The following is a 26,381-nucleotide window of genomic DNA, read 5'->3' on the forward strand; positions in this document are numbered from 1 at the left end:
ATTGTCTGGTCCAGACTTGATTGTTTACAGACCGACGTCATATAGCTGGAATATTGCAGAGTATGGCGTTATAAAACAAACAAACAAACAAACAAACAAACAAACACGGTCAGTGCCTCAACTTTCAGATTGCAATCTTTACGGGGAACCCTAAGGTTGTTTGTCTACTTCAAAGTGTTACTTCTTTATGATAGCATTCGACCGTATTCTCTGAAACCTATTTATGAAAGTCATTGCGAGTATCTATTCTCGAGTATTGATTTAAGATCGAGGTGTGGGCCAGGATTATGCCGGAACCTTTAGGTCACATGGTTACATCGAGAGGGTCCCAGTTCTAGGAGCTTCAGTGTACCTATTTCAGTATTAATATGGATGAAACCCAAATGGATTTTCAAAATACAAGCTAGCAATGTTGCTCGTGTGAACCTCACATTTAACAATGGTTGATTGTTAATGTTTTTGTCATGATTTTAATATTACTAACATTCTCTTGGAAATATTACTTAACATAACATGTTTATTTCAATACCATTAGTTGGTTTGCTCTTTCATTATCTTTATCGTTTTTGCAAGAAGAGTGACATTGTAACAGACATGTTCAACAGTCTTATGTGCAAGGGGCAGAGATGTCCCTTGGTAGCCTGCAGTAGCATGTTATCTCGCTGCGGTAACGGTAGATTGACTACATAGAGCCACGGTCTGACCGATAGAGTTTTCCTAGACACCCGATTCAAATCTGTATCGCACTTTGTATGCTTCAGGAAAGTGCATGCGTTGTGATCTGTTTAAGAAACAAACAACGAGTGGGAGTTGTTTATCGCACAATAAAACACTGCAGGGAGAATATTGTACGATAAAAAACGACCATGAGTCGGTTATGTCTTATACGAGCTTACGTTTGGTATTCTCACTATTTTCACGTCGATTATCTGCACCTTTTATCCCAATACCGGATGTCATATATATATCTCCCATCTTTATGTACTATAATTCGGCCATCTGCCCTGTCCAGCTACGTCTTTGAGGAACCACACACTGGACACGTCCCTATCTAAAATAACGTCGTTCAATTTATGACGTCATCAAGTTGCGAGCGCATGTTTGAATCTCCAGAAATGACGTCATGACAGAACACTGTTTAATCGTGAAATAAACCACGCTTCGTTCTTCATTGTTCTTTGCGATTTATCGCATTGCTATCTTATATCAACAAATAAAAGTTGCTTATACTTTAGATCGTGCATCAATATAGTTGCTTATGGAGTTGGAAACCAGACCGGTGAAGATTTTGTATTCGCCCTTGCCCCCCCAAATCCGTACTTTCTCGATGATTTCAACCCAAAAGTACATAGAAAGTTGCATGATCGAAAATGTTAGTTCACATATTTGAAGGCAAATGTTTAAGAAGCGAATCGTGATCAAGTGGGATGACGATTACTGTACATTATGACAGGAGTGCTAGGGATGTATGTCCTAAATCGGTAATCTACTAGGAAAACGCTATGGCAAAGACCGTACATCTATGTAGCAAGTCAATATCAAAATCGATTATCGGAAGCATCACATTCACACGGTAACCGCAGCAAGATATCATCCTTTGATTGAACAGTTTGATCTTTGAAGCAAAACTTGACACACAATATGAAAAAAACGGAAGCCTTTTAGGGCCATTTGTTTTTTGGTTTTCTTCGATACTATCTTGAAATTTCAAGATACTAAGTTGAAATTTCAAGATACTATCTTGAAATTTCAAGATATTAAGTAGAAATTTCAAGATACTAAGTTGAAATTTCAAGATACTAAGTTGAAATTTCAAGATAATAAGTTTTTAACATCCTAAGATGTAAAAATACGTTTGAAGTGAATAATCTTGTAATATCAACTTAGTATCTTGAAATTTCAAGATAGTATCTTCAAATTTCAACTTCTCTATCTTGAAATTTCAACTTAGTATCTTGAAATTTCAACTTAGTATCTTGAAATTTCAAGATAGTATCGAAAAAATTAAAAAAACAAATGGCCCTAAAAGGCTTCCGTAGAAAAATGCATGCTATTATAATTTTGGTTTTTATTTAAACATATTTTTGGGGTTTGATACCTGGGCAAGTATATGTACAATATTTCTTCTTTTTTTTTACATGAAATGAGGATGAGGATGAGGATGAAATTGTAACAACTGTAAACTATTTCGCATGTGTCATCCTTCAATGTGTATTATGTATGAAGTTTTCATTAAGAATATCATCACCTGAAAATGTAATAATATCATTTTGGAACGGCGTGTCAAGTCTGCTTTTAATGTAGACTTATTTACATTAGATGCTATGCTCCTCACAACTTGTTAACAGTGAAACAAGTATTACAGTAATAACAATTCTGGTATATCATGTAGTCAGGTTGGAGGCATTGGTGAAATATTAATAATCTTTTCTATGAATATTCACGTAATATATATTCAGTAACCATGGCAACTGTCCTACTAACCCTACTTTTACTATAGGGCTCTCCAGGCAGTTCACAGGATAGAAGTTTAGGCACTCCGTCGCCTACGTTTCTGGCTGCGCGTAGAGCAAGACGTGCGCCAAAGGTATCCCTTAGACTGGGCTCAGTCTCAGATGGTTGTTATGCAGAACTGGAGTTTTACCTTGCACCTAAATACATAACATATTTACGTCTTGTTGCACGTACTAATCCTTTCACGCTTCTGGGGACTGGGTTACCGTCTGTATGTTGTATGTACAGTGTACCTTCACGTTACTAATTTTGTATGAGAATCACCGTCGACCCCACGGTGGCAATTTCTTAATGTTAATATTCTTATTTGTGACCATGTGTTCCTCTTAATGAATTGTGTATCACCTTGTGAAAGTCGTCTATGCTGTGAAAATGGTCATTAACAGACGAGAGCATTTTTATCTGTTAAGCGTTTGCTCGTGTGGAATACGATCACGTCAGCCAACGCTTTAATGTCAGCTCGAGAAGTCTTCATGGGCTGTGTTGGGATATTTCAAAAGAGCATGCCGAAAGAGGCGACTATGCTTGCCGAAAGAGGCGACTATGCTTGCCGAATGAGGCGACTATGCTTGCCGAAAGAGGCGACTATACTTGCCGAAAGAGGCGACTAAAGGGATCGGGTGGTCAGGCTTGCTGACTTGGTTGATGCTTATCATCGATTCCCAATTGCGTGGATCGATGCTCATGATGTCAGTCACTGGATTGTCTAGTCTCAACTCGGTTATTACAGACCGCCGTCATATAGCTGGAATATTGCTGAGTGCGGCGTTAAACAACAACAAAAACAAACAAAAAGAAATGCTTGTCGTGTATGAATAGCTGGAATCCCCTTCATGGAAATCACGAACGACTGAAGAAAGAACACTTTAGCAGTGATCCATGTTACCAAGAACTCTCAGACCTCTACATAATGATTACATGTTCGTTCTCTATTTTGAGTCATATGAAGTCCAAAAATTATTTTGAGAACCCCAAAGGTCTCATTAAGATAAAATTGAAAAGTGTCTCCCAGAAGATATATAATGCATAATACGTTGCCTTACCAGGAGAAGACTTTTAGGGTTAATGGACACTTTGGTAGGAAGTGGTAAATTTGTAAAATGGCTATAACATCATGATAATTAAATCACAACAAACTGGGGGCGGTTGGGTAGCCTAGTGGTTAAAGCGTTCGCTCGTCACGCCGAACACCCAGGTTCGATTCCGACATGGGTACAATGTGTGAAGCCCATTTCTGGTGTCCCCCGCCGTGATATTGCTGGAATATTGCTAAAAGCGGCGTAAAACCATACTCACTCGCTCACAACAAACTGTATGCGGCAATTCTGACGAACACATAATAAATGTTTTGTCGCCGTATGTATTTTTGATTATATCCATACTCATCATATCGCATATTGATTAAGTACATATTGCACTGCTTATCACCGAGTAGTACCAAAGCTTGGAGGGGGACACCTGCCATACTCCCAGGTACAGCCGCACACTATTACAAACACAATAGGATTTTCTCCCACTGCTTACAAATGATTATACACCAGAGGTAGTGCCACTTTCACCAGAACTTCTGTTTTTATATATGGAGAGGGAGTGAGTGAGTGAGTTGGGTTTAACGCCGCTTTTAACAGTATTACAGTTATATCGCGGTGTGTCAGCTTAATGTGGGAGGAAAGTCCGAAGTGAATCAGGTCTCAGACGTGTACCACTTCGGTGAAACCCACGAGCACGGGTATGGTGCTGACATACTTAGAAACATAATTGGGGTGAACCGGGATTCGAACCCACAACGAGAGAACCCACATCTCTTCTTTCCGAGAGTTGACTTTAATAATTTGTTTATATAACGGAAATTGTGCTGAATGTGGCATTACACACAATTCACTCACTGCATGTTGTATGAATGCACCTATGCAGTAACGGAACATTGGGGAATTCGTTCAAGTAAAATATAGAAATACCATTAAAATAATGAATTGCCAATAGAAAAAAGAATTACCATTTCGGGATAGATGGTCACTAGATGTTTGTGTTGATATTAACTCCGTGTGTAGATGTGTTATCGTCAGGAGGATTTCATTCTTTTTGCAGAGGGGGCACGGGTGGCCCAGTCGTCTAAGGCGCCGCGATTCGCTTAGCAGAGTTGCGTCCCTTGGGCACGCCAGAAACCTATGATTGTTGGTTCGAATCCCGGTTCGCCCCAGTTATGTTTCTAGGTTTGTCAGCACCATAAACGTGCTCGTGGGTTTCACCGAAGTGGTAAACGTCTGAGACCTGCATCACTTCGGGCTTTCCTCCCACATTAAGCTGACACACCGCGATATAACTGGAATACTGTTAAAAGCCGCGTTAAACCCAACTCACTCACTCACTCTTGTTGCAGAGATGTTGTTTCGTAAACTCTTTGCATAATTATTCCGTTTTCAGAATAAATGATTGGACTAATTAATGTTTGTGTTAATATTAACATCGTGTGTGCATGTTTGTCATCGTCATGAAGACTTTTTATTGTTACGTTACATATAAAATTTGTGTTATCATTATTCAATTTTCAGGCATTGTTGCAAGGAATCACCACTTTGTGACTGATTAATGTTTTTTGTGGATATTAACATCGTGTGCGCATGTATGTCATCGTTTTGAAGATTTCGTTTTTCTTACATATAGAGTTGTTTGAGAATTCATTTTGTAACACAAATTTTGTTTTGAGACAATGCTGTATTGAGGGATAATGTATTTGATGTATTGACACACTGTGAGGAGACAAATACATTCTACATCTATGAAAAAATATCCGCTATCAATTGAAAAAGTGGAATCAAATTTTTTTTGTGATAGCGAGTTTCGTACGTATAGCAAGGTTTTAAAGGGGAGTGAGGCTCTGGCTATTTGGCAGTCCTAGCGAGATAGAATAAGGTTATTGAAACAAGACTTACCCCTCTAGTTTAATGAACATATAAGTAAAGAAGGAGTACCTTATGTAGTTGCGAACAACGTCTAAGCTTCAGGGGGGCACGGGTGGCCCAGGCGCCGCGATTCGCTGTGCAGAGTTGCGTCCCTTGGAAACGCCAGAAACCTTTGATTGTGGGTTCGAATCCCGGTTCGCCCCGACTATGTTTCTAGGTTTGTCAGCACCATACCCGTGCTCGTGGGTTTCGCCGAAGTGGTAAACGTCCTGCATCACCTCGGGCTTTCCTCCCACATTAAGCTGACACGCCGCGATATAACTGGAATACTGTTAAAAGCGGCGTTAAACCCAACTCACTCACTCTAAGCTTCACGCATGGCGCAGATTATGACGCCTACTGCTAAACAAACGTAAGAGAAACGTGTGTGAATTGAACCCCGTGTTTTGGGATAGTGGGCCTTCCGTGTGCAACGGACCCGTGAAGATCCGGGGTAGAATAGGTCTTCAGCAACCCATGCTTGCCATAAAAGGCGACAATGCTTGTCTTTAGAGGCGAATAACGGGATCGGGTGGTCACGCTCGCTTACTTGGTTGATGCATGTCATCGTGTCCCAAATGCGTGGATCGATGCTCAAGATGTCAATCACTGGATTGTCACGTGCAGCTCATGCTCTATGTGTATTCGTAAATGGACCACGTCGACTCGACACAGCAGCTGTTCACATTGTAAATTAAGTGTAAAGCTTTAGCTTTAAGCGCTAACATATTAATAATGGATCTGTTTGTCCCACAGGAATCGTCTTCGGTATTAATAGATTTGTCAAACTGTACTTTAGGAAACATTCCACCCCTGGGCTCACTTGCACAAACGATCTTAGCGCTAAGGTGGTCCTAACTCCCATACTTTAGCATAGGCTTACAATAGTCTTAGCGCTAAGATCGCTTTGTGCAAGTGGGCCCTGTGCCCTGTTCCACAAAGTGATCTTAGCGCTAAGTCGATCGTAACTCCCATTCTTTAACACTGACTTACGACAATCGTAGCGCTAAGATCGCTTTGTGGAACGGGGCCCTGGTGTAGTTTATGCAGATCCGCGGGTTCAATTGTCAGGTCGTAAGAATCTTGACCTTGTTTAGCAGTAGTTCGCCACTGAAACTTTAGGTAAAACTTCGGAACCTAGCCTCCCTATAATATACCTTGCACACTTCAAGTTGACTGTGTATATATTTATCAGCCAAGGATTGATATTTGTATCATTAATAATTGTAACACGTAAATTGTATAGTTTTACCTACATGCATTATTATTGAACGATATCATCCACTAAATGACTGTCGTGTATATGTTTCAAAGAATATTGATCTGTTTTAAATCATTTTTTTAATTTAAAGACATAATAATGATCAAACAAAAGACTATATCAATAATTCCAAAATCACCTTCGTTGTCCCGTATTGGGAGATCAGTTTTCAATAAAAACAAGAACATGTTCATCTCGTTAAAGGGGCGGTCGAGTAGCCTAGTGGTTAAAGCGTTCATCGTCACGCCGAAGACCCGGGTTCGAATCCGACATGGGTACAATGTGAAGCCTTTTTCTTGTGTACCCCGCTGTGACATTGCATGAATATTGCTAAAAGCGGCGTAAAACCATACTTACTCATCTTGTAAAGCATTCACAGTGTAACGCCTAGTCTCTAGCTGAAGAGAATCTTCCGGAATGACAGTTTTGCGTCATCCCTCTAACATAATGTACTCCACCCCCAGGCGACAGGTCGGGCCCACCCAAGCCGCGAGGACAAGATAGAGTTCCTGAAGGCCCTGGGGGAGTCAGCGATGGGGCATCTCAATATGCAGATGCTGTTCTTCTTCAAGTACCTTGTCAAACACGGCCCTGAAGATGGCATGCCTCAGATAGACAAGGACTTATTCTTCTACGTGGAAGTCCAGAAATTTAAGGTTAGTAATCAACTCTGAAACCAAAGGACAATGTATGATAACTTTGTTTGTTTGTTGTTTAACGCCGCATTCAGCTATATGACGGCGGTCTGTAAATAATCGAGTCTGGACCAGAGAATCCAGTGATTGACACCATCAGCATCAACCCACACAATTTGGACACGATGTCATGCATCAACCAAGTCAGCGAGCCTGACCACCCGATCCCGTTAGTCGCGAGTGGTACGCGAGATTCTGATATAATACCCTGCAGAGTTAGGTCCCTTTAAGTGGTTAGAGCCGATTATGACCTTGGCCCGACGTGCGTCACTTCCGGCTAACCTCTCACAGTCAGCTAAAAGGCTGTTGTAGAACCCGTATGATGATCAAAGCATCGTACAGCCCCAGTTCAACCAATCAGTATTGTCCTACTAAGCACAACCAAACCTGTATTTGACGGTTGGAGTTCAATGTATGCGGGTTTCCCTGTACAGTAAAACCACGTTAGCCTTTACCCCATAAAACCGGACACCCGGTGCTTTTCCGAGTAACCGATCCGATAACATTGGTATGCATTATTTGTTAATCAGCATCAACAGGGTTCGAGTCCATTGGATATGGCATTCTGTGAACTGTTGTGTGTCATGTTTACATCTCTATTTCTGCAGGATTGCAGCCACGCACACTCCAACGAGGAGCTTCTGCGCGCCAAGGTTCAGTCTATCGTAGAGTGCTTCCTGGAGTCTGTCACGACTCCAGCCCTCCAGGTATAGCAGACGCCGTCATGTGTATGGGAGTGAGTGAGTGATTGAGTGAGTCTGGTTTAACGCCACTTTTAGCAGTATTCCAGTCATATCACGGCGTGACAGCTTAATGTGGGAGGAAAGCCCGAAGCGGTGCAGGTCTCGGACGTTTACCACTTCGGTGAAACCCACGAGCACGGGTATGGTGCTGACAAACCTAGAAACATAATCGGGGCGAACCGGGATTCGAACTCACAATCATAGGTTTCTGGCGTGCCTAAGGGACGCAAGTCTGCACAGCGAATCGCGGCGCCTTAGACGACTGGGCCACCCGTGCCCCCCATGTATATGGGAAATGAATGGGAAGATATATATCGTAATCATTTTACTGCATGGTCAAGCATTCACACGTGCGAGTACTGGTATCGGGTATATCAACATTACAATGGCGGGTCCCTAATTAGTCAGATTCATGGCAGGTATGTAAATTCCTATTGCCATGAAGTCATGTTGTTGGGTTGTCATCAATGAATGACGTCATTTAATTCATTAATGCCATTTGCTCATTTCCCTCTTTCCAGTCTAAAACCTATGACATCATATCCTTTCTCTATTGTTTTGAGGGGGCACGGTTGGCCCAATTCGCTGTGCAGAGTTGTGTCCTCTGGACCCGCAAGAAACCTATTATTGTTGGTTCGAATCTCGGTTCGCCCCGATTATGTTTCTAGGTTTGTCAGCACCATACCCGTGCTCGTGGGTTTCACCGAAGTGGTAAACGTCAAAGACCTGCATCACTTCGGGCTTTCCTCCCACATTAAGCTGACACACCTCGTAACTGGAATACTGTTAAAGTCTTTACTGTTTGAGTCTTTTCCTTGCTGTTTCGAGAGTGTGGTCCAGTCGTCCAAGGTGTCGCATTTCACTGTGCAGAATTTGTCTCTTAGGCGTGCCAGAAACCAATGGTCGTGGATTCGAACTCAGGTCGCCTGCATCACATTACCTGATGTACCAACGCCAAGCCAAACTAACACACTATCTGACTTACTACTTCCAAAACCTTAACATCGATAGATTTTACGCATCCAAGTGTTGAATACACATATCCTTTAAATCTCTTTCCTCTTTAAACCTCTTTCCTGTGTCTTGACCGGCTGTTTTGCATATATACTTCTGAAAAAAAGAGAGTTAAGTCCTCAAACGTTTTTTTAAAGTGGTAATGGTGCCCAATACCACTACACTGTGACAAGTAACTTGACACATCTTCAACCTGACACAACCATACTATTGCTCAGGTTGATATCACGCCCGAGACTCACACGAAGACGAACAAGACCACTGCACGCTACCTTCAGGGAAAGGAATCAGGGTCCAACATTTTCGATGAAGCCCAATTCCAGGTGTTCAAGGAACTGCTTCCCTACTGGGCCGGCTTCATGAAGTCTTTTGCCATGGACGACAAGAAGAAGGCACCAAGTATGTCAACATGTGTATGGCGTTGGCTTGGTCGAGTTACGAAAAATAATACTAAAAATAATACTAAAATAATTGAAGTGTTTGCTTAGTAGAAGTTGTTTTGGGCGAATTTGAGCAGATACTGGTACAGTAAACTACGGTTAGAACGAACTCAAAGGGACCTCTAACTTTAGTTTGTTATAACCGTAGTTCGTTATAAGCACATATACAGCATTACTATAGCAAATAGTCGGGACAAAAAAAAATAGTTCGTTATATCCATCAGTTCGTTTTAAGCGTGTTCGTTATAAACGTACTTAACTGTATCTGAATAAGTGTGGACCTCGCTTTCGAAATGTCACCCTTGCATCCCAAGTACCAAGTTGCCTGACTCCCCAATGCCTTAGGTTTGGTACCTCCCAATCTGTTGACTGACATTGGGAGAGTACCCGGGTTTGCTACACGGAATTCAGCCCTTCTTACAATCTGGGTAATGCAGAAGGCTGCATTCTCCGAAAAGTTCTGGGTGGGTTCGACAAGACAGCGCTTCCCGGGAGAAGTCTCATTCGCTCTCTTGGCTGCGTGTAGAGGGAGCAAGGGCCCTGAGCTAATTATCAGCCTAACCAGCCTGACTGCAAGGATCACCCAAACCCTTTTAGCTGTATTTTCTATTTTAGTCGGTAAAAAATAATAAATAATAATATTGGACGACTCTTTATTATTTCTGAAAGGTGTTGTAAATCTTTTATTGATGACGTAGCTCTGAAACGGCGTTGAGAAATGGAAATGGAATTGTTATCCTTAATCTTCATCTTGTATTGGATCGAGCTTGAAATGTTTCAAGAGCTCAAATGTCGCATATAGGTGTGAAATAAAACTAATGTCCAGATACGAATGAGTGATTCGAACATCGAACTGTTTATTTCAGAAACTAAATATCAGAAACTTGTAGAGAAGAGAATGAACTCCATACAAAACTATCAAATGCCACCCACGACCTTCACCCTTCCATCAATACCAGAGGGCGCTGTTCCCGCCTTCACTATTACGCTATCGGAAGGGGTCAAGTTCAAGGTCAGTTGCTTTTATCGCTTTAAGGTTTTGTTGGTTTGGAATAGAGTATAACATGGTAGCATAAACTATTATAAAACATTAAAACTGTGCATGGAAGACGACACCTAGAAAGTGGTAGATATTCACTATGTAGCCTCGATGCTGTATTGTAAGCCTACTTTCTTGCACCACCTTCATGAGGTCCCGTGTTCTGATTTACACGGAGTTTTTATTACTTGGTTCACTGATTCACCAGACCAGACTTTCACAAATGCCGACTGAATTAAAACATAAATCCGATAATGTCTTTCAACTTATGTCTTATCAAATATTATACGTCAACGCCTGAGGATACCCAGTCTCGATTACCCACTGAAAGAGATTCCACTGGGCGTAACATTCAAAATAGTGTGAAAATTGTCAACTTTTAAAAATCATATATATAGGAATGAGAAGAATTCCCGTACCATATTGTTTCATTTCGTTTATTCAATAAACCTGCTGACCAGTGTCTCAAGAGATCCCTTTGAAAAAAGAGTTTTTAGCAGATATATTTTGAGCACCCAACCTGTTCTGAAAGGTAATCTGTAAACCAATTAATAATAATATCCTTAATCTATTTTCACAGACTGCACTCCTTGCATGTCCATTTACCTTTTCCTCTCCTCACTAACAATAGTTTAACGACGAATGCTAATAACATTGCTACATGTCAATACCGTTTCTGTTGGGCTGTGCCATAAGGAACGAGCATATTACTATGTATACTGTAGAGCATATTAACTATAGAACTTGATATTACAACAGGAAGATTTGCCAATAAAGGTTATTGAAGGATGTTATTCACGTATGAACGAATCGCAAATGCCACGATGTGTGATGTATTGTACGGAATCCTATAAAGGACATTGTCGCGTTGTCGCAAAGACACAATGTCGCCCTTACAAAAACAAGCAAAAAGTGTCAAAATTAACCAAAGCGCGACGATGTGACAACGCGACAATGGATTCCATAATTATGTGTTTTAATGTTTATATAGCATGCAAAGTACCCGAAATAACTTGAAAATGGAAAATATACGTCGACATAAATATCTAAAGGTATTGATAGAATGACAATCCCAATAGTATCTGCTATAGTGTTTATTAACCTGTAAATCTGCTATAGGTAGAACATCAATACTGAGGTAACTATGGCTGCATAGTCACATGTACATGTACCTGTCACCTAGCAATATATGTATTGTCACATTGTCAAGTCAAATTGTGTCACAATAGCATAAGGTATGACATCACTGCTCTGACAGTCTCATGTAGCAGCTGCAGATAAAACAGCTGTTTGATCGTTAAGTTCTAGATTGAGCTGTGCACTGTGCAAGCCAGGGCTAAAACCTGTATGCAGTTGTGAGGCAAATATTACACGCATGGTTGCTTTATCCTCGTACTTGTTCCCATGTATACACCCGCATGAAAAAAATGTACATATATACCTGTTAACATACTGTACATATACACTGTACATATACACCCTATTGCTTATACTGTACATATACACCCTATTGCATATACTGTTCAAATATACATGTACATACTAGGGAATGCACGGTACATATCACCTACCCAAGGCAAGGGAGTTAACTGACTATAAAAGTCCAGTTTCCACCCTTGCCGAACTTGGCAGGAATTATGGAGTTTTATTTTGGCTGGACTAACGAGTTTATGCATAGTCCAATCAAAATCGCGTAACGAAATTGGCATCCGGTTCGTAAACCAAAGAATTTGCAAAGCATGGGTACCGATAACGGTTATCTTAGAAATATTTTCCTAATCTTTTCATGATTTCGATCGAGTTGCTCACGTGTTTTGATGCACTTCACGAAGTAAGACCCATTTTATCACAAAATAGATCTTTATTATGGATCAGATCGTCTTCACAAGGCGACGCCATTTTATTTGAAGCAAATGCAAGTGATATGAGAGGTGGAATCTGATTGGTTAATAGGAGGGACATAGAAGGGACATGGTGGCACGACGATCGAGCCCAGAAATTCCAGCCTGGTTCGGCATGGGTGGAGACTGGACTTTTATAGACAGTTAACTCTCTTGCCACGGGAAGATGTGTATATATATACCCTGTTGCATATACTGACGTGTACATATACACCGCTATAATGTAATCAGCTATAGTTAACTGCTCCCAGTATATGCTTATACTGTCAGATGCTTTCTACGCGTTACTACACATGTATACCACTTGTGACTCGCTCGGTAGCGTCGCATAAAAGATACTCCAACTGTATTCCTAGCACCAAGGCAGTGCTATGTAAGCCTTGACAACGCCGGAATATACGAATGTGTTATAGTTGCGGCCTTTTCTTTCGCCACCAGCATACCTAACGTTGTGTGTTATATATCTTTACATATTTCAGCCTCACGCGGAAGGTTCTCTTGCTTTGTCTCTCTCGGACAAAATGTCTGAGAAGAGTGTCCGCTTACCCCTTAACACTCCCCCCTAACCCTGCTGTGGTAAGTGATGGTAGTTGTGGTTGTTGTAGATTACCGAGTGTTCTAGAACAGGTGTGTGTCTTGCGTTTTACCAGACCTACATAGTACGTGCTAGTGTATCCAATTACATGTAATGCTTATCCTCTGTTTTTTTTAAATACAAAAGGTATGTTTGACATAATGTGAAATGCTCACACGGTTATGTAGATCCTTTACAAACAGAATCAAGGTACGCACTAGATTTTTATGTATAGAATATAAAGTCGCAACCATTGGAAACGGGAAGACGTATGTTCGCAATACATTTTTGTCGGGGTAATATCTGTTTCTTTATGTCTTATGAATCGGAATTTCTGCTCGGATTGGTAATCAAGTCAAACAAGGAATTTTGCCAAGAAGTTTAAATTAAGCTACAAGTATATCGATGATCTGATATCTTTCAAAAACCATCAAATAGCCAGTTCCCTTTCACTGATTAACCCACCTGAACTAGAAATAAAGGAGTGAGTGAGTGAGTTGGGTTTAACGCCGCTTTTAACAGTATTCCAGTCATATCGCGGCGTGTCAGCTTAATATGGAAAGTGATGCAGGTTTCAGACGTTTACCACTTCGGTGAAACCCACGAGCACGGGTATGGTGCTGACCAACCTAGAAACATAATCGGGTCGAACCGGGATTCGAACCCACACAGCAAATCGTGGCGCCTTAGCCGACTGGGCCACCCGTGCCCCCAGAAACAAAGGAGACAAGAAAGTCCGGCTCTTCTGTTTCATATTTAGATCCATGCATAAAGATTCAGAGTGTCAAAACATTCTCCAAGCATCATGACTGTATGACAAGAGGGATGGCTTCAACTTTCCAATAATTAACTTTCCCTTCATGTCGAGCAATATTCAATCAGCTCCAGCCTTTGGTGTTTACGTTTCGCAACTTTTGAAATACATTCGAGCATGCCTTTTCTACAAGATTTCAAAGAGCTTCATACAACTCTTGCTCAGAAGTTGTTTGATCAACCTTTCAACATTCAAGGCCTCAGTAAGATTTCAAAAAGGAGGAGGAAATTTCTAAATTAGACGCATCATGTCCGATGCAATTCCCTATTTTGACTTCATTTTTTTAGGTGAACAATTGACTTGCCTTTGCATGTGTTTGTGACGGGTGCCACCGGTGGGGAAGGATACGCTCACCTTTTCGCGACCACCTGGTACCATCACTATTTGATAGTGATTCATAAACAAAACATGAATGTTGTCAGAATCGTACAATCAACTCTGCTTTTAGCAGAGATTTCTATTGTTTATGGGGGCAGTCGGGTAGCCAAGTGTTTAAAGCGTTCGCTCGTCACGCCGAAGACCCGGGTTCGATTCCCGACATGGGTACAATGTGTGAAGCCCATTTCTGGTTTCTCACGCCGTGATATTGCTGGAATATTGCTTAAAAACGGCCTAAAACCATACTTACTCACTATTGACTGTGGAAAGCCTTTTGTCGCTTTTTTTCATGCAGTGACTTATTGTAGTTCTCCCAGTAGACATAGTGTGCTTACACTTTAATAATTCCAATAATAAGGTGTGTTGGTACCAACGAAGAATGAAAAGCACCATCCCTTGGTTTGTCACCTACGTGTAACATGTAAAACACTCCACGAGAGAGTCAGCTGAACATCACGCCCCAGCAATATTCCAGCTATATGAAGGCGGTCTGTAAATAATTGAGTCTGGACAGACAATCCAGTGATTGGCATCACGAGCATCGATCCACACAACTGACATTCCATGACATTCTTCAACCAAGTCAGCGAGCCTGACCACCCGATCCCGTTAGTCGCCTCTTACGACAAGCATAGTCACCTTTTACGGCAAGCATGGGTTGCTGAAAACCTGTTCTACCCCGGATCCTCACGCCCCTTTGCACAGTTGTTGCGTTGTGTCATGGCGTGTCCGCTTAAAGAGGGAGAAAACCATATTTATACAGGTCGTTTTCGTTTACCATTTTGGTGAAACCCATGATCACGGATATGGTGCTAACAAACCAAGGGTCGTAATCGGGTTGAATCTGTGATCTTCGGATCCTAGCACGCCAAAAGAACGCTACTCTGTACATCGGGCTGCAGGGCCAACGCTGTTCCCCTTACACTCAGTAAACTGAACTATGTTTTTTATTTTTTTTATTTTTTAATTTTTTAATTTTTAATTTTATATTCCCTCTTTGTTCATCTCCAGCAAGTACAACATTTATATAGACATGTCATGTCAATACAATTGTGGTACATGGTTTTTTAAAAAAAGTACTTTTTTCCATACAATAAATTCTTGCCTGTAAAGTCCACGTACTGAATCAGTGTATCACTGTTCAGTTTTTAACACAGTGTGGAAGGAAGACCAAAAACTAAAAAACTTTGCATAGTTACAATTTGTGAATGACATTACCTTTGTAGCATTGTAGATGTTCACAAGATGTCATTAACTCATTGGTCTGTAGTTTATTGTTTGCCGTGCATACAAAATCATCTTTAGTATTTTTTATCGTTTGACGTGCTTATGACGAATAATAATTATTCTGTTGTTTTTTACTTGCATACAAGGGTGTCTTAGTAGTCTTTACTGTTCAACGTTCCTACAAAAGTAGCATTAACATTTGTGTTTATCGCGTGCATATGCAAGAATCATAAGAATTCCGTATCGTTTGCACCCGTGAAGATCCGGGGTAGAATAGGTCTTCAGTAACCCATGCTTGCCGTAAAAGGCGACTATGCTTGTTGTAAGAGGCGAATAACGGGATCGGATGGTCAGGCTCGCTGACTTGGTTGAAGAATGTCATCGATCCCAATTGCGTGGATCGATGCTCATGATATTAATCACTGGATTGTCTGGTCCAGACTCGAATATTTACAGACCGCCTTCATATAGCTGGAATATTGCTGAGTGCGGCGTAAAACAACAAATCAACCAACCAAATCCTTATCGTTTGACATGTGACACCTCCTGCTTTTCTCAGATGTGCATTTAAGAAATGGCGTTTAAAATCTTTGCCATGAGTGTCTAATAACAGTTTTTATAGCAAGAGTCAGCACATCCTTGAGAGCATTGTGTGGGTTTCTTAGAGCGTTGCTTTGATATCTGAGAGTAATGAAGCATAAACACGTTTTATCTTTCAGCAACCTGTAAGTATGAACAATGTGTGTCTATTTAACATGTGGGAACATTCACTCGTGAGTTTGCCTCTAATGCAATCCTCTGTCGTGTGTTTCGTTGAGTGGGGGTTATATCTTCTACCTTGACCAACCTTAATTAGCACTTAGTTACTTCTTGAACCCCACCAATATTGATCCTGATAACTAGACTTGTGTCTAGTATAAGTAGTATTCACTATTACTTTTAACTCTCTGATTACGCGTTTCCAATACATGACTCTGCAATGATATTAATACGACTGTAAATTCAACTTTACCCAAATGTTTTCTGTCGAAATGTTTGTAACTAATATTCGTGATTGTCATGTTTTCCACAAGCAATCGGGGCGGTCGGGTAGCCTAGTGGTTAAAGCCTTCGCTAGTCACGCCGAAGACCCGGGTTCGATTCCCGACATGGGTACAATGTGTGAAGCCCTTTTCTTGTGTCCCCCGCCGTGATATTGTTTGAATATTGCTAAAAGCGGCGTAATACCATACTCACTCACTCACTCACAAACAATCACCTGACTTATCTGACACATTGAATATTTATGTCTATTGTCGTAATATTTACTTTTAAAAATCAACTATTCCGTGAGTCAATAATATATAATAAGCATAATTGTTCATTGATGAAAACTAATCATCAGGACTGGACGTTCTAGGAATTTCATACATTTAAAATACTGTTAAAAGGCTAAGTTAATTTTAAAATCATGTTTCAATATTATTCAAATATGTTTTTGTCTTCAAAAAGTTGCCATAAGCATTATTTTTCTTGTAGGAGGCGCCGGATGATGGCCCATCTCTCCCAACACCCAATCCGGACCGATTGAGTAAACTGGGCGGCGCATCAGACAGGCAGAACCGGTCCAAGATGGCTAGTGCTAGTACCCTTAACAGTGCTCGAACATTCATCAAATGAGGATGAACCCAGCATGGCCTGACACTGTGTAGCTTCATTTCAGTTGCGAAATGCGACCCTTCATTACAATGGCAAGCAATTTCACAGCCCGTACTTTGAACCTATATAAGTAAAACCTGCCAGGTATATTGAAACCATTGAGACTAAATACCTCAGTGGGTAAGAATTATGTTACGTTATGAAGAGTGTATAAATACTTAAAGGTAGTCATCGAGATGTCATTCCAAACGCTGCTTAATCCCAAAACGAGGCGATGGCTTCCTTTAATGCTGAACATGTTTAATGTTATGGGAGTGAGTGATGGCGTGAAGTTTGATTTTACGCAATGCTTTGTTAAGATTTTATGTATAATTATGGTATTAATTAGTCGTGTACTTGTTCATGTCTTGCTAGTAGTATAGGTCAGTTTCAATGAATGCTGCAGTCAACTCCGCATACAAGTACGTCACATTGTCACATTTTGCCAACAAAGATCGATTTTTACTTTGTGATATTTGCACGTGTGCTTATTAGCTACCATCAAAGCAGTTGGTCAATAAGATGACACAGTACAGGATATGTCGATATGTCATCCTTGATGAGGTCACAACTGAGAAAGTAACGTCATCAAAACAATTGACTCATAGTTATGTTTGAGTTGACATTTCGCATACGTTGCCCTTAGGGATAATCAACTCGAAACTCGCTAGTCACGGTATCAAAAATTCCCCGAGCGTATAAAATTGCCAGATATTTGTTAACGAACAAAACTCTTATCACAGGCACTGATATTCCTTCATTGCTACTGAATAAATAATTTTGGATTTACTGTATTTATTTTAATGTGGAATTGTCGACATATTCTACTCAATTTTCGATAGGGACATTTTGTGATAAACATAAATGTACATGTACCTATGAACCATTGGACAGTATATATGTAGGTAACTTGTTGTCGCACAAAGTATTCAGTGAAGTAGACGAGTAATGGGGGTGACAAATGTACAGAAATTCTAAAATTTACACCGTCCGTTTTTAGCTCACCTGAACCGAATGTTTAAATATAAGTAAGCTTATATTGGTGATCGTTGATCGTCCGTCTGTCAATCCGTCCATTATAACCTCTTCCATCTCCTCTGAAACTACAAGGCCTGTAGTGCCAAAAAACTTTGTGTAGATTATCCCAGGACAGTTATCTCTTACACTTGTTCCAAGAATTATTTTCCGACTTTAAACATGGCAGCCGAAGTTTTGTCATTTTCGTTTATTTCATGCATGGCCACTCTTGTTCGTATGCAATATATGGAATCAATAAAGTTGTGATACGTTTTTGGACGTAATTCATTTTTGATCTAGCTGTATAGAAAATCCGTTGTTGACGTTTGCAAATATTTCATTATGTATTTTAACTTCAGGGTTGCAAATATTCTAGAAAGAGGTCAGGACTTTTTTCTTTAAAAGACATACATAACCATGTTGGGAATACAAGAGCATTATGACAGTGCTTCCATGTTTGTCAAATATTTGATGTTGTTTTGTGCTCAGGTGAGACAAGGTGTTGCCTGCCTTTATGGTGTGCTGACGGCAAAAGTAAGCCATACTTGTCGGTATTATTTTTAAAATTTGTCTCCCATTTGTTTCTTAGCAGTCATCCTCAATATCTCTATATTTGCAGTCGAAATGTGACAATTAGACTAAAAATGTTGAAACGGTAAATCTGATCTGGACTCATGTTTTACACGTTTTGTAATTTCTATGATGTTGTTGTATTTTTTTTATTGATTGACAGTAACGTTGCTGATTCCTAACGTTAATGTAGTTTGAATTGTTAATTTTCTTTAATATTAGCAATGTTTTATAGGTAAAGGTAAGAACGTTGATATGAATGTTGATAGCACAGTAGATGAACCACCGAGACATCCTGTCCATTTTCTATATTTGTAATAGTTTTGAGAAAATATTTAATTTCAATCAGTGTTATGGCCCTCATGTGACTTGAAGCACAGAGGGCGAAAATTTCAAAATGTATTAAAATGTACAAAACAAAGAAAATAGTTTCTATCAAAATGGAATTGATATGTTAAGATATATTTACAACAATCATGATACTATTGTATGTAGTCAGCCTGTGTTAAATGTACTGTGAACATCTTATATTTATTGCTGCATCAGTATTACCTGTACCATACCCATACAATGCCTTAATGAATCTGTCTCGTGGTTTTACTGCTGAAATGTTTTATAGAATGTGTTATTTTATATAGAATGTGCATGACATTGTATCAGAGCAGGAATCTGTGATAAACGAAACTCGGATGCCAATCAATGTTGCCATGGTTACAAAGAAATAAATGGATGTGGGTTCAAACAGCTGATAACTAGTTTGTGATTTAGAGCACGTGGGCCATATAGGAACCAATAGCATCCTTTGGATCAATGTTTCCTATACAAATCAAGGAAAGATTCATGGGGTTCATCTTCAAGAAAAATAACCAAACATTAGCAGAACGCTTGTTTTGGATATCAGTATTGGATTGAAATTAAATCAGATCAATTACGATCAACATAATGGGTGCACACGAATAGCAGCTTTTATATAAGCGCTAAAAATGAAGTAACACGATTTATTGGGAAGAAACCTTCTGATGCCCCCTTCAAATACACGGAGTCCTTACGGATCGCACAAATTCACGGATCCTTACGAATTGGCCACGAGTCATTTACGTATTCTTTCGAGCAGTTTACAGATGGTTACGTGTTGTTGCGAGCGGTTTACGATTTTTACGGATTGTTACGAGTTATTTACGAAAATATCAATCCGTGGACAATCGTAAGATGATTGTTGACATGTAAAAAAAATTGCCTCTCCTTTCACGGATCATTAAGAGTGTGTGCGAGTTGTTACGAGTTATTTACGGATACCAGCGAGTTATTTATGGATGCTTTCGACTGACTACGAGTTGACGATCCTTAAGAACTCATGAGAAAGATCTGTGACTTCTGAGTCTGCCACGAAAGACGATAAAAGATGGTACCTGTTGTTACCCTGTCTGGCGCTCGGCATTAAGGGGCTTAAACAAGGACTGGTCGGCTCGGAGTCAGTATACTGTGTATGAGGGGGGTTTTCATGTTAAACTGCGACATGGTATCTCAGTGGGCAAGCATATAAATTGGCATCAGTCCGGACTATTTACGGATACCAGCGAATTATTTATGGAAGCTTGCGATTGACTACGAGTTGGCGATCCTTAAGAACTCGTAAGCCAAATCTGTGTATGTGAAGGGGACATAAATTGAAATCTGTGACTTCTGAGTCTTCGGCGTCATAGAGAGATAAAAATCAAACACTTCCGGATAGATAAAGTGTAAGAACTCGAAGGACGCCAATGCAATGCAACTGATCCGGCTTGGTCTCTTTAGATATATAAGTCGATTGGTTATGAAAGAAGGAACACCTTTCTTTATATAATCTTAAAGATGGGCCAAGCAGAGAAGTTGGTACGAGAAGAGCTGCTCATAGTTCCCACTGATTCAGTATTACTTCCCTAAGTAGCCACTCGCAAAGGTAGTGATACCATCCTTATCAATCCATCTCTTTGTATCCAAGGGGGATAATGATGTCTTATTCTTTCTGATCTATATATTCTGTACTTCTTAAAGTATTCATCTCATATTTGAATGTTCTACTGTTGAATAATTTTATATTACTCTTCTTCATGTGTAATGTCACTGTCATTATCAAATATCTTACTTCTGTTAAAAGTGGCTGCCTCCGTGGTCTAGTGGTAGCGCATCCGCCCGGAGAGCGGAAGGTCCAGGGTTCAATCCCCGGCCGAGTCTTACCAAAAGACGTTAAAAGATGGTACTTGTTGTTACCCTGTCTGGCGCTCGGCATTTAGGGGCTAAAAGAAGGACTGGTCGACTCAGTCGAGTCAGTATACTGTGTATGAGTGGGGTATTCATGTTAAACTGCGGCATGGTATCTCAGTGAGCTAGCACTATAAATCGGCATCAGTCCGGACTAGTACAAGCAGCCACACAGACACACACACACACAAAGCCATCTGAGCGCTAAGATGATCGTAACTCCCATACCTTAACAGCCTTACGACAGTTGTCACGCTAAGATTTATGTTGTCGAACTGTGCCCAGGTTAGATAACGTCCCAGTAGCTTATGATTTAGGCGACTTGTGAACCGGATGGTCAGACGTGGTGAGTTGGTAAATAATGTTATCGTACACGTTATCAATGAATGACTTGTCTTGTCCAAACACGGTTATTTGTAGACCGCCGTGATCTAGTGGGTAGAGAGCTGGTACAGGGTAAAACTAAACATGTGTATGTACAATCATGTTCATGACTGTAGTATTTACTATCTGACGGCCAGTCAGGGAATCCTTGTCAGTTTTATTCCCTAATACACGAGTACTTAATTCAAATGGATATGGTTAGAAAGGACACTGGTGTGTTGAAAATAACTGTATTTTAGGGGTCTGTGACTTTCCGTGGAAACAAATAATACTTGTCACCAATGTCCCACTTTGACCCAATATTTGAGCTTATGAACTAAATACATACACTCATCGGAGTATAGAGTATAGAGGCATATCACCGTATGTTGTTTCTGGATCTGATGACATCCCTACGCTTGAGGACTACTGGTCAGATTCCAAAGTGTTAGAATGTAAACATAAGTTACTGTGTATTGATACTTTATGGACGTTTTATTTGCATTATTATATGCTTTACCGAACTTACACGTGTATGTAAGCCGAAAATGATGATCAGAATTAACTGCCCCTGATGTTTGAATATATTTGTCTGTTGGCATTCATGCATAGTCAATGTCAGACATGTGTACGGCTCTGTTAATCAATCTTGTATCCAACGAGAGTAGTTGAAGCCTCTATCAAACATACAGTTAGCACTATGGCGAATTCAACACTAAGTAACGCAAACTGGTTGTGAAAGAGGACTACAATGGAAACTGGATGGTCTCAGTTTCGTGAGCCTGTTGGTGATCGTTGCTTACTCAATTACTGAGTTGCACACGGGGATGATAAAGCTGCAACATTGCTGACCGGGACGTACATCATACATTCGTGGATGTTGCACTAACTCCACAGGACGTACTTGTGCTAACGTTATCTGTGTCTCCTGTCCTGGGTTTTGCAGTTGTTGTATCATTCAATACCTTTTCTCTCAGATCCACATGTAGCCACCTGCGTTACAAGTACAGAAGGGGCATTAACATTGAGAAGTATTTCTGATATATACACTACACAATTCACTAATCGTATTTAAGATTTCTTTGTCAACATATTTTCTTGGCTAATCATCCAAAAAGCTACAATGATCACTCACAGCATGATGGCTGCGGCGATGACACACAGACCAGCAGCCAACATGAAGCTGAACCCTGGGAAGAAAGCAAGGGTTACTGGGTAAAGTCCATTGAAGATGAGGTATGACAACAAGCTTCCAGTGCTATCCACCACGACAGCAACCAGTCCAAACAGGCGTCCTGGAAACAGATAATAAACACATTGAACAAGGGCATGCTTATCTAGTTGCACAGCCTACTGTAATAGGTTCATTATGTTTAAAGTATGGGGGAAAACAGTTCCCCTTATTCAGTTTTCATGTTTGTGGAGACCTTTGGCCTAACAATTACCAGCCTAACTGACCAGATATCCTGTTCAATCTGTTTATTTACATCAGGTCTCATATACGACTTACACTCCTTACCCTGGTTCACCATACTTGATATGCTGAGCCTAACACCACCTAAGCTTTACCCTGTTTGAACAGTCGGACACCTGGTATCATCCCTGAATTTCAGTGATCCATTCATATAATCTATTCACACCTTTTTTGCCTTTTATGCCCAGAGGAATGATTTTTGTGCAGAGGAACCATTGCACAGTTCTGTCCTTACAACACGCGATTGGATTATAACCTTACCCTGTTCAGCTGGGCTGACCATATTGGACACAAATGATCGAGCAACAGCTGCTGGAAAGCCTTGAAACATGGCAAATATCACAACTGAAAGAAAAAGACGGGATTCCAGTTACTTCTTTCAAACATCACCAGCGTTTATGAGAGATACATTTGATGCATTTGCTTAAGCAAACAATCATCGTGTGAATGATATTCAACTATCCGTTTTGTATGAGAAATGACATACCTTTGTGATTGGGGATGTAGCAAACATAAATGGCACATATATTTCAAGCTGTTACAAGTTATCTAGAAACAGCAACCATGTCTGTGTACTGAATCCCATGACCACAAGGCCGATGATCTTGGGCGCCAAGCCCCATAGTCCTAAAGTGGTGTCTCTCAACTGTGACCAGGGTTAGACCGCGAGTGAAGTTCTCCAGACCCTTATAGTAACCAAACGTTGTCTGTGACCAGCTGAGAGGTGCTCGCCTTGTGTACAGGAGAAGGACGTCAGCTTCACCTGTAGCATGGCAAGAGGTGACCTATATATGTATTTGTGTGAGCATTGTGTATATATTCCTGCAAAAAAAAGCGCAGAAGTAGAAAAATTGTAAATTGCTGACATCCATTCAAAACAAATACCAAAACGTCAAAGATGTATTGGCCATTTCTGCATGGATTGGGATTGATTTTTGTGGAAAGAGTGAAGTATTGCAGAGATTTGGTGAAAAGATCGAAAACACATTACCATATGAGACCCTGGCGCCGAAACACACCGACATGACATGCACGTGCAACATCACTGGTTGGGCTATAAAAGTTCGGGTTTCATTTGCATGCCATCACAATCTTACAGCAAGTGAACAGCAAAAACGACTGAAGGAAGTCCAACGCAACAACGCCATCAGCCGACCACAAATAGGAAAATTATCTTCAGCTGCAGCCAGGTTTTTTCACGAAGCACCAAACACCATTACAAGGCCGTGGAACCGTTATCAGATACACAGGTCAACACGGGACCATTCCCAGATCTGGTCGACCATGTATCACTACTGGAGCATAGGACAGATTCATCCGGCAACGTCACTTTCGTGAAAGAACCACCACAGCCTCCTTTAAAACTACGGCAATACCAGGATTGCGTAGGATATCAGCTCAAACAGTGAGGAACGGTTTACACGCTGAAGGTATTCGCACCAGAAAACCACTTCAAGCTGTCAGTTTGAGGGACCTGCCTCGTCGGCTGCGACGTCAATGGTGTGAAGGTCACAGAGTATGGCCACAACTGCGATCGAGACAAGTTTGGCTCAGCAACGAGTCACGTTGTATGCTTTGCTGTGCGGATGGTAGACGTCGTGTTTACAGACGTCGCTGGGAACATTATGCACAAAACTGCATATAGGAAATGGACAGATTTGGTGATGGTAGTGTAATAATGTGGGCAGCCATCTCCTACACTGGTAGAACAGACTTGATGCAAGTTCTGGGGAGCGTAACGGCACAACATTACACGGATGGGGCTACACGTAATTCCCATTATGAAACAAGCGAACGTCCCTTTCCAACTCGACAACGCCTGATCGCACACGGCAAGACTGACAACAGCCTTTTTCAGGAATCACAGCATCCAGGTCCTGCTATGGCCCTCCAGGTATCCAGATCTAAACCCTATCGAACATTTATTTAATGCACTGGAACAACGACTGCGAGCTCGAGCAGGTCAACAACAACCACAGAACATCCAGTTTTTGACTCTAATGGTGGCCATACAAGATATTGAGAACTGTTAACCTTCACCTTGAAAATCTGTTGTTCCATGTGTGCCATAGAGAACCTGGGTCAATGGTGCGTCACATTTTTGAATAATCGATTAATATCTGTTGATTACTAATGTTATATATAAAATATACATCTAAAATATAAAATCTTTGGCAGAGTATAGTATAATACATAATCTTACAATCCCTGTGAAAGGCATACTGGTTTAACCTATAAGGATTGTGAATTAACACTTAATTTGTAATCACCTACTGTTGATATCATAAGAAGGATTAAGGCAATGAAAAGTAAGAAGATATGGCGTTTTCTCTTCCTTTGTCTCTTCTTCATCAGAAAACGACCAGACTCCTTGATGGAGGACAGAAACCAGTACGTGCAGATACCTTCACCCTGGGGTCTTGTCGTGTTGGCTGTGATGTTCTCCAGACGTAGGAGAGCGTATAACAGTTCCCAAAAAGAGCTTCCACTACTGTACGCGAAGACGAAGACGAAGCTTGTATTATCAAGCATGACTCGAAGACCCCAACTGTTCCAGCAAAGAAGACAATCGACTCCAGGATCCCTATTCGCACAGTTCTATTGGCTAGATCAGCAATGTGCATCACGTAGCTGTACACGGACATAAGCAGGGACGTGAAACCCCCGGACAAGCCATTTACTGCAGCAGCAACCATGACGTACTCCACTTTACTTGAGGGGTAAATTGACAGAATCAAGTAGACAATTGAAGACAGCACTTCTCCCAAACAGGGTAAAATCACAGGTAGTTTCCGGCCCACTTTATCACCCAAGGATCCGAGGAGAAACAGAACAATTAAACATGACGGAACAACTTCCACAACATTTTTCCTCAAAATCCAGTAGGACGTTTGAGACTGGACATAATCCTCTTCTGTTTTGTGGTCCTCCTGGAACGTCTTGTTCTGCAGACTGGTACAGAAAGTCTCGTTGTAGCGGTCAGTGCAGATCTTGTCGAACACAAAGGTCTGGAAGGTTGGGCCTCTGAGAAATAATCCGGTTATGTAAAGAAACAAAACTGGTTCAACTGTTATGAGGTTCAAATCGAACTGCCGTCGGCCACATCTAATAACAGCCATGTTTCAGGCAAAAATCTGAAACTAATATGTAATTTCTTTAAAATGATAAAACATATTTTAATTCACATAAAGTAAAAAGGATTGGGTAAAGGTTGTAACAACTTAGAATTCATGCGTCTAAACATATTTACAATTTAAATACTTCGTTTACATCCACACATACCACAAGAAAGTGGATGGACAGAACACAATAAAATGAGTTATTTTACAAGAAAAATAAATCTGGCATTGGTGCACTCTTGGACAGATCCGGATTGCCATATAAAAGTAGTCGTATGTCGAGTTTAGATATGTTACCAATACTATCAGACAAGACTGTGAGCAATGATAGCAGCGTAGCATTTTTCATAATGATTTGCAGTTAGTCGTCAGAGTCCC

General features: G+C 40.7%; 1 protein-coding gene and 1 pseudogene across 3 annotated transcripts in view; one reads left to right on the forward strand and one right to left on the reverse strand.

Annotated features, from left to right (window-relative positions):
* LOC139443903 (regulator of G-protein signaling 22-like) overlaps positions 1-19,163 on the forward strand; it is an 81,562-nt gene extending 62,399 nt beyond the window's left edge. For all 3 annotated transcript variants that reach the window (XM_071224792.1, XM_071224794.1, XM_071224793.1), the window contains 5 exons: positions 7,182-7,373; positions 8,021-8,119; positions 9,388-9,568; positions 10,476-10,621; positions 17,061-19,163. In XM_071224792.1, the coding sequence (XP_071080893.1) occupies positions 7,182-7,373; positions 8,021-8,119; positions 9,388-9,568; positions 10,476-10,621; positions 17,061-17,201 (759 nt within the window). In that variant the 3' untranslated portion in view covers positions 17,202-19,163. The remainder of the gene's footprint in view (positions 1-7,181; positions 7,374-8,020; positions 8,120-9,387; positions 9,569-10,475; positions 10,622-17,060) is intronic.
* A 3,110-nt stretch (positions 19,164-22,273) lies between these two features.
* On the reverse strand, positions 22,274-26,003 carry LOC139444164 (lysosomal proton-coupled steroid conjugate and bile acid symporter SLC46A3-like; annotated as a pseudogene).
* Between the last annotated feature and the right edge of the window lie 378 nt (positions 26,004-26,381).

The sequence above is a fragment of the Haliotis cracherodii genome, unplaced genomic scaffold (genome assembly GCF_022045235.1).
Source record: "Haliotis cracherodii isolate W230 unplaced genomic scaffold, xgHalCrac1.p SCAF_5, whole genome shotgun sequence".
Classification (NCBI taxonomy): domain Eukaryota; kingdom Metazoa; phylum Mollusca; class Gastropoda; order Lepetellida; family Haliotidae; genus Haliotis; species Haliotis cracherodii.